General features: G+C 43.5%; 1 protein-coding gene across 1 annotated transcript; it reads left to right on the top strand.

Annotated features, from left to right (window-relative positions):
* The first annotated feature begins 4,421 nt into the window (after positions 1-4,421).
* Positions 4,422-5,567, top strand: LOC108154415 (akirin-like). The gene has a single exon (XM_017284687.2). It carries the CDS (start codon positions 4,758-4,760, stop codon positions 5,331-5,333), a length of 576 nt encoding a protein of 191 aa, XP_017140176.1. The 5' UTR covers positions 4,422-4,757; the 3' UTR covers positions 5,334-5,567.
* The last annotated feature ends 4,540 nt before the right edge of the window (positions 5,568-10,107 follow it).

Genomic DNA, 10,107 nt, shown 5'->3' with positions numbered 1-10,107 from the left:
GAACCATATACTCAAAAAAAAATATTGCCAAATTTCATTGACATGGAAATTATACCCTTAGATCTGCCAGGGTATCTATACATGCGGCTTTCGATTGTGTATTTATTTTTTGATTTTTTTTCGGGGAGTGGGCGGAAAGTAGGCGGGCGTACAGAGAGAGAATCATCCAGCACGACTGTGCGACTGGCGACTGCTGCAAATGTGCCAAAGTTAATTAAGATCGAAATCAATATTGGCCCTTTAGCTAAAAGCATCAAACAATCCCAACATGCCCGCTCCACTCCGGCCCGGTCCGGTACGGTCTGTTCCGTCTGTCCACTCCATTTCCAATGCGCCCTGGAGGCGTCACCAACGTGCCGCAGTCCTCGCCCTCGCCCTCGCCCGCCCACCCAACAGCATCTACAGAAACAACAACAAAAATGTGTCAAAGTGTGCCGAGGAAAAGTTTCGTTTGGACCCGAATACCAAAATAATTTAAGATATTTTGTGTCTACTAATTCGAACCGTCCGTAGCTCTGGCCATGGTTAACACATTGCCGCATCTTTGATTTGGTGTTTTGGGTCCTGGTCCTGGTCCTGGTTCTGGACTGCGGCGGGACCCCCACTCAAGTATGTAATTTAATTTGCCTAAACTTGGATACTTTTATGTTTGCACGAGCCAACTATAGTCGGACTCGGACTCTATTTCTTGCTCTCGAATAGCATATTTGCTGGCCAAATGGAACGTCTATTCTATGCCCATTCCATTCCCTGGCTATTGTAATTAAATGACGAGCTTTCGTGCTGAAAGTGCGAAACTAGCATTGAATTCCCCCAAAAGAAACTATGCCCGAATGGAATGGAAATTAAATCTGTGTCGCTGGAAAAGTTTCCTTTTGTTGGTGGAGAATAATGAAATAGTTGAAAAGATTCATCACAAGTCGAATCAAAGTAATATTTACGGGCTGTCTTGAACCCAAAATCAGTTCCAAGGAAGGGCGAGTCTCCGTATGATAAATTAAGCGGTGAGATACATATGTATATGAAGCGCGTTCTTTTTGAGTAAATCCGTTACTAATAAGTTACTCTGGAACAGAAAAACCCTTTCATAAGAAATAAAATTAGTCTAGTAACTATTTCTGTTTATATCTCTGTTCTGAAAAATCAATTGGAATTGTCAGTACAATAAAAGATGCAAAGTAAAATCCACTAATCCGCCACTATGTGAACTGTGTATTTGTTATTGGATTTTTCGGACCGAAAAGTACGTATTTTCAATGCATTGTAGGATTCTGGGGACCGTTTCAGATGCCCAAAGTTTTGCCAAGCAGACAGAGACGAAGTATAAGTGAAGAGAGAATTGAAACTCAACGCACCTTTCGTCTAGGGGATATCACGTAATACCCAGCCATAGAACAGATAGTTGGTGCCTCATGCAGCATCTTGGTAATTTTAGTCTCTGGTAAAACTCTCTTTAATTTAAATAGCGCATTTGCAGCTATAAATAAAAAGTAATTTCATATTTTGGAATCAATTAAAAACAGTAATCCCATAATGGATTTTTCAGAATGTAACCCCTGACTTTTACATCAGGTAACGCTCTTATCACAGCCCATACACCCAGAGCCAGAGCTCCGCCCACTCTTTCGCACGCTTAACAATAAATTGATGCCGTAACATGTGTAAAATCTGTAAAATCTGCTTACTAAATGCACATAAATCGGCGATTTGTTGCGGTTGAAGAGCGAGTGAAAGTGGGAAGGGGAAAGTAGCGCAAATTAACATAATCCCGGTGATAATTGAAAAACCCATTTGCGGCCATGTTACATTTTTTTCTTTTTTGTTGAACAAACAATTTTCTGAATATTGAGTATCAACGATTTGGCTTGTCTATTATTGCATTTTAATCGCGTCTGAGCCGATGGGCTTTAACCAGACCTGCTGCTGCTGAAGCTCTGCTTTCGGCTGTGATAACCGATGGCCAACAAAGTTGCCACAAGAGCCCTGGATACTCTCATAGATAAGGATAAGCTGGCGCCAGCGGCAGGTGCAGGTGCAGGTGCAGCACTTCAGCACTTCTAGTACATCACAATCAATATTAATTGCTAAACGTAAATGTGGCGCAATGTTGCTGCACTGCAACCTGCCAATGCAGTTCATATAATTAGGGCAGGTGGCCCAAAAGCCGGACTCTGACTCGACCCAATGCTCATAAAATGCTCGATAGACAGCCCGAAATGTAGCTGGTCTTGGGCCTGAGACTTGGCTAAGACCCGTGTCGGCCTGGAGTGGACTGCTGGGCTGCAGCATTGGCTTCGTATTTCAGCGGCGCAGAGACCGAAATAAAATTAAAAGTTTGTGTTTGCACAGGCCCCGAGTGCTCGTACAGACAGGCAGTTACCCCACTCTCCCGCGGCTGGCTAAATGCATAAAACTTGATATTTTATGTAGGGGGCCAAAATCTCCCGCCCACCCAAGTGCAATCTCTATGCTGCTGCCGGAACCGCCCTCTGCCCTCCTCCGTTGTCGTTGCCATTGTCGTGGCCGTTGTCGTCGTGTCCCGTGACAATTGCAACCGGAAACGCGCATAAATGTTGGCAACTAACTCGATTTTTTGCTCCGTCAGTGCTGCAGTGTGCTGCTGCTGTAAAATATTGCAACAACTTTGTTGGGAGCCAAGAGGAATACTCTTCTAAAATGTTGGTGCTTACAGCTTTTTCTGAATTAGCGGGCGTAAGGACACATTTTCAGGGATAATCAGCTTCATAGAGTATCCAGCTATCACACAGAGAATGCAACGGAAGCGTTCGCTTCAGTTTTTGGCAAATCACGGCACGCATTGCGCAGACACACTTAACGCCTTTGGGGAGTCGCGAGTCAACATGCCTTTTTGTTGCTTCTGATGTTTGGGGCTGCCACAAGAGCAGCCACTGCACGGACCATAAGTTGGAGGCATACGCCCTGAACAGGGCAATGTTTTATTTATTTACGGGTTAATTGGTCGTCGGGGCCTGCCACATTACTCATAATCCATAAAAAAAACGTCATCGAAATGGGGCACAGCGCACACTTCATTAAAATGGCTAAACGGAACGGGGAGGCATAATTTTCGAATTAAAATTCAAAAGTTTGCCATGCCAAATAATGAACTCGCTCCACAATCTGTTGCCAATAGTCAAAAAGTCATAAATTTCAAATGCAGCAACAAAAGCAGCAGCAGCAGCAGGAGTGGCAAGCGCAAAAACGTATGGCCCCAAGAAGTGTTGAAAGAGGCGAGCGCAAGAAATTTGTCGTTGTCGTTTGTCGTTTGCCGAGTCGGAAAATTACTCCTGAATTCATCCATGCATTGTTGTTCCGGTGGGCCATTGGGCGGGGGGGCGCTGCCAATAATAATAATAATCATAACGGCAGCCGAAGAAGCAGCAGCAACGGCATCGGCAACTTCACGCCAAAAGTGCCAAAAACATTTCAATGATGGTGCCTCTGCCTCTGGGCTCTACCACCTCTCCTGCTCCTTCTTATTCTCCTCGTCGCCTCGTCTGCTGCTGCAATAATTTTCAAATTTTCATTTGCCATTGCGCCTCCGAAAACACAGCACAGATGTTGCTCTCTGATGGCTGGGCGAGGGGTAGGACCCGAGAAAGTAAGAATATATAGCACCTTCCTCCCCAATACACAACTCCAATGGCAATGGCAATAGCAATCGCAATCGCAATTCAAACCCTCCGGCCAGCATACTCGTACACACACAATTGAAAACCGATTTTTCTTTCATTCTTTTTTCCGTAAATTATGTGCCAGAAATTGGACTTTTGGGTTCGTTCGGAATTCCGAGGCTTTGTATCGGCACGGCTCCAGTTAGAGGAGGTGGCTCTTGGCTCCATGGCTCCATGGCTCCATGGCGCATGGCACATGGTAGAGGGCACATGGCTCTGGCTCATAATTATGTTGGACCCCGGTCGACTGGATAATTTGTTTGTTATGCAAGCGCTGGGGCTTGAGTGAGCAACGACGTATTGTTGGGCACCTGTCAACAGCTGCAGGAAATTAATTGGTTACACTTTGACTCTGCCTTGTGGTCCAAACATGCACTAATCACGTGTAACAGATCAAATTACGAGTAGATAATACCTCAGAGGTCTGGCTACTGTTGAATTTACGGAGTTTTAGGCACGCCTTTCACTCTTCCGATTGTTTCGATGAAGGCTTCGTTCCCTCCATTGTTCGTTTTCGCCCACAATTTCCACATGCCACCTGCCCCCTGCCACCTTCCGCCTCTTGTTCATCTAGGCAGCCCTACGCAGACACAATGGGAGACTGGAATCCCTGTCAGTTCTGAGAAGCAGCAGAAACCTTAGAGGAACTGCTCCCAAAAATTCGCTACCATATAAAGGTTTTCCTTTAAATTTTCTTAAAGTGAACTCTGATTTCAGTGTGTACCTACACGTTTATAGCAGTAGATTTTCCCTGAGTATGGAAAATCGTCGTCCAGAATAATTTGAAAACATAATCAAAAATTAATACTAATTTCAGTGGCCTTTGCAATACGGCTCAAATAGCTAGCAATCAATACCATAACTACCTTATATGACTTAATAATCTGGATCATTTGTACAATAAAGCTGGTGTAAAGTGGTGCAGCAACTCGACAGGGAACTCATAGTGCAACGCCGAAAAGCCAATTGAAGGAATCACACTTCCAACAGCAGCTGTGGAAAGAAGCCAATTTACACAGCTACAAATTTACCAACTTTTCATCGAGAACCTTAACAATAGCGATGGCCGGTGACACACTGAAACGCGCCTTAGACCGGGAGTCGATGACCCAGCGGCCCCCCAAGCGTAGGCGTTGCAATCTCTTCGGCCAGTCGGCGGTCCTGTCGCGAGACCGCGATGGACCCACCATCTCTTCGGGGTTAGCGCAGACGCCCAGCAATCGCTTCGCCAAGGACAGCTTTGAGCCGAGCCCATTCTCGGAGGCCGCTCTGGCCCAAATGTCGCCTGACAAAATGGCCAAAAATTTGTGCAACGAAATCAAAAGACTGCACAAAGGCAAGCAATTGCCTATCACAGCGGTCGCCATTGAGCGCATGCAGAACTCCGAGTCGAGCGGTTCGGAAATGGGTTCGGACAGTCCACCGAACCAGATGCGGCACTGCGAGAAGGCGTTGTTCACATTCCAACAGGTGCAGCTCATATGCGAGGGCATGATCAAGGAGCGCGAGGATCAGCTGCGCGAGCGCTACGAGTCCGTACTGACCACCAAACTGCACAAGCAGCACGATGCCTTTGTGAAATTCACGTACGACCAGATACAGTGTCGTTACAAGGCAGCGCCCAGCTACTTGTCGTAGGGCACACAAACAAAAAAATTTAACATTAACAATAATTGCAACACAATCTTAAGTGACGGTAGATCTACCGCAACAACCAGAGCCCGCATTAAAACTAAATCAAGAAACATGGGAAACTAAACAAGAAAACCATAGCTTACAAGAAAACTACCATACAAATTGTAAATTGTGTTTATTGGGTTTATGATAAATATTTTGAAATAAATGTAAAGTTAAAGTTTACGACTACAACTACATTATAAAAGTATTTTTAATAATTTTATTACATAATTTTGTCTGTGTTAATTGTTATTATTAATAATAAATGACCTAATAAAAAAAAACATTAAAATAAAATATAAAAAATGCTGTACGGACTAGGGGAAAAAACATGGCGGCAGCCCACAAAACAAATATGCTCATATTTAAAACAAATAAAAATTAAAACCTTTAAGCCAAAATATATCGATCAATAAATTTCGCTCACACCAGACTCAGACCAAAAAGGATTACTACATATGTACATATATATCCATCCGATGTACACAAAAAACGGAATCTAAACCATTATATATATATTACTGCTCTTAACTACAAATGTATCAATAACTACATATATACATATTGCATAAATTAGAATAAGATATACATCTCTGCTATACAAAAAAAACAGCATGGCACTTCAATAATAAAAATTAAAAATAAATATATTTCATGTTTAAATAAAATATTTTAATATTTAGATTAAATATATTTCCTACCAATTGAATACAATTGAATATTCATTAAATATGGAACGTATTATATACATAGCCCGATATTAGCATTAATATTTCTTGCTTGGTCAATTCGGCCCGCCTGCCATTTGAATTTAGTCTTTATATAGAACTCACTTCCCGCACATCGCACAATGGATCTTCAATCTGCCACGGTCTTGACCCCGACCCCGACCCCGCGTGTTTAATGTACCCCATCCTACCTTAATCCTACCCCATCTTGAATCGCTCAACTTACTCATCGCTAAATCGCGATAGCTATCGCTATCACATTCGCTCACATTCGCTATTCCCTTGCCGCTATAGTTATTTTACACTATCCCACACAATAAAACAACTATGTATATTCAACCGAACAATCGTCATTCTTTAAATTAATAGATCGCAAACAAACTCTGGTGAAAAAGCTGAGCAGGTTTTTTTTTACTATGTCACCTTTACCTTGAGTGTATATGGTCACTGTTTAAATAGTTTCAGCAGTTGATTGCTGACTGACTGCATGACCAGGCAATCTGTTTAGGTCAATCCATTACTACAGTGTTTTCCATTCAGGACAAAAAAAAACACGATCGGGCTCCGTCATCAATTAGTTACTTGGCTATTTCTTTCAGGCAGTTTATTCACTTCGCATTTGTTTCCAGCTTCTTCTGTCATATTTATTTTCAATTATAACGCATGCCACTTTGTAATGGTCTTTTATTATTTGCACAAAATATTTTTTTATGCTTGTACTGGAGAGAGCTTTTCTTACTGCTGTTCTTCTGTTGTTGTGGTTTTTCTCTTCTTTCTTTTACTACATACCAAACATTTTTCATATTTTCCGCATTACTTGCATTTATATACAAAGCTTCAGACTGCCAAACATACACATACGCACACACACACACACACACACACACACACACACACACACACACAATGTTATCTCTCAGCTTCCGGCTGAAAGCATTTCTTACTTCGCTTCCATTCCGCAGTCAGTCTTCGGCGCTGCGGCGCTCACTCCCTCGCATCATCAATGGACGGCAACGTGACCACCAAGTTGTCTTGGAAAATGGTCAAAAAATAAATGGATGATTGAATGAAAACCCCGCCAGCTGGCAGAAGGAGCAAATCTATATGTACGTCAAGGATATGCAGGAACAAAAGTGGCCATCGCCAGCACAAGTCCAAGTCATCCCGAGTCTTTAAAGCCATTGGCGGCCGCCAATTTCCGGCTCTGCGTTCTCTTCTTCTTCACTCTCTTCTGCTGGCACTTTTGCTTTGCCACGGATATTCTCTTCTCCACTTCCGTTTTGGCCAACAAAATGCTGTGTGCAACGTCTTGCATTCATTGGCCATAAGCTTGCAATTTGTGTCGTGCCGTGCCGTGCTGTGCCCTGGCCCCACTCTTACTTAAAGCTCACTCACTTGCCCAGCCAAAAGTTGGTTGGCCCAATTTGGCTGGACTCGGACTCGGCTTCGTTGCTAGCCTCAGCCGCCGCTTCTTTTGCTCCAAATCCAGTTGGAGCTGCTTTATTAAATTTAACCCAAGCCCCAGCCCCAGCCCGAGCCCCAGCCGTAGCCACAGCAGCAGCCCAAGACCGAAACCGAATACGAGATCTCTGTCCGTGTCCGAGCGATGACTTGAAGTCAATTGCCGCGCTAAATTTTAGCTCCAATTTCGCGAGCAGCCGAGAAAAAGACAAGCCCGAGTCCCCGGCCATTAAAATGCTTGTTTTCGCTTGGCCTTATTATTACATACATATTTTCTTTTTTGCTCCCTGTCATCTCGTTTCGAAGCCATACAGCCTTCACGGGCCCCTCCTCCAGGTCCCAGACAAGCAGTCTGCAACGCGTCTTCGGGGATAATTGAAATTGTTTGCACAATTTTACACTCCAAAGGCTAATGGAGTAGTCGACCGAGTCGACTGACTGGGCGCCTAACTGAAGGCGAGGCCAACGAGATGGTCCAACAGCAGATACAGTGGCCCCCACAGTTTGCTAACTGGAGGCCATTCTGTCTGTAGGAGCAGGCGGAATCTCGAGCACCACAAAGCAAAACGCCAAAGCCACTGCCCCACTTCCCACTGCCCCACTGGCCCAAGGCTGCACCGCCAGAAGTTGTGTTGCCAGTGAAATGTTAAGCAAATTGAATTTCTGCATAACAAATTGCAATGCAGATAATTTGTGTTAGATAACAAAAGAAACTGAACTGAGGCAAGCCACAAAGCGGGCCACAAACAAATTAAATAATAAGCTAGATGACCTTCAAGGCTTCAAGGATTTCTCAAGTTTTGCCAAGAAATTGAAGTCCCAGGGGCAAATCCAGCAAAAGCTGAAAAATATGCAGCACATTTTTGAGGGCATGATGGGAATTACTGACAAAAGGATAAGAGTACCACTACAATTACCAGAAAATTCTAGATTTTCAAAGGTAAGAGAGATCTCCGTAAATTTAAACCCACATTGGCCTTTCCGCAAGAATGCAGACAAAACATTAAAAATCCATAAGAACATATATTTTTCTGTCTCGATAATATTTTCTTAACTTATTAAAAGTTAAATAGACTAACCAATTAACTTTGATATTTCTGTAGTCGTGTTTTCCCCGTATAAAACAGATGATTCTTGATAAAAGTTATCCACAGAGTCTCCGCGAATTTTATATAAAAAAACAGGGAAGGCTTTCACATTTAATAGCTTGGAAAATCAATCAATATTTCAAAACCACTTCTGTTTTTAGTAGCGTATATCTTTTAAAACGTAGTTTCGATTGTCATAATTTTTGTGGCTTTTAGCATTTTGTCGTACGAACGTAAGATGGAAATTCCCATATACTCTTTAACACTTTATTGCTGTACTTGACCCACATGGAAAAGTTAATTAGTTGTAATGAAATCTGTACCACACTCACACACACATGCACGTACTGGTGTTGCGTTGCGGTTTTGGTCTCTTTTAGAGCGGCTTATGCATGTTGCACATGCAAAGCATGCGTACTCGTACATATGTCTGTCTCTTGATTGGAATGCAATTACAATTGTAATTACTATTTTTACAGCCTTGGCCTTGAGTTGGACTCCTGACAGAGACAGACAGAGACAGACACCTGTGCCAGCGAACCCTAGATGGCAAGAAGGGTGTCAAGAAAAGGAAAAGCCATTTGCATATTAGAAGTGTTTTTCACACCTAAGACACCCACAGACAGTGCAGACTGGAAAGGGCTTCCCTTCCCCTTTCCCCTTTCTCCTCTTCCCATTGCTGTTTATTGTTTGTGTACGTACGCATAACGCCCTGCAAATAAAAGAAGAAATTACAGCTCATTAGAAATATGAAACAAAAATGTAAATAAAAAAAGAAGGCAAAGCACACGCTGCGGGGGGAAAAGGGCTAGAAGAGCAGTAAAAGCAAACAGCAGGAGGCCAACAGAAAAGGATTCAGACACAGCACCAGTGGCTGTGGCAGTGGCAGAGGCAGCAGCAGTGGCTGTGGCAGTGGCAACAACAGGATATGCCAAGGCAGACGACGAGTGAAAAATGTAAATAAAATATTGCACATGGTGTGGGGGGAGAGCCCAGGAACCACTTGAACACGTTGTCAAGAAGTGTGGCTTGCTACATACATAAATATGTATCTTGGGGGATGGATGTGTCAGCAGCAACAACACCAGCAGCAGGAGAAGGAGCAGAACGAAGCAACATCAGCCAAGACACATTATGCGTCGTTTAAATAGCCATAAATCTTGCATAAAAGCACGCGTCCAGCAACAACAATGGAGACGGCACTTGACTGCAACTTTAATATGGAAAATCAGTTGGCTAACGACAACGTGGCAGCAAAAGCAACAGCAGCACCAACAACACTGGATATTTGCAACGCTAATTTAGCATCAAGTCAGAAGTTGGGAGCTGAGAGCTGAGAGCACACGGGTCATCAAGTCATCAGGCGGTATGAGCCCCCTCCTCCTATTTTAAGTTTGACCCAAAGTCTCCGGAGTCGCCGAGTCAAATTGAATTTTGCCACCAAGGCGCTTTGCCGGC

This window comes from Drosophila miranda, chromosome 2, assembly GCF_003369915.1.
Source record: "Drosophila miranda strain MSH22 chromosome 2, D.miranda_PacBio2.1, whole genome shotgun sequence".
NCBI classification, from domain to species: domain Eukaryota; kingdom Metazoa; phylum Arthropoda; class Insecta; order Diptera; family Drosophilidae; genus Drosophila; species Drosophila miranda.
Note: the sequence above shows the minus strand (reverse complement) of the source record. Positions and strands in the feature narration are given on the sequence as shown.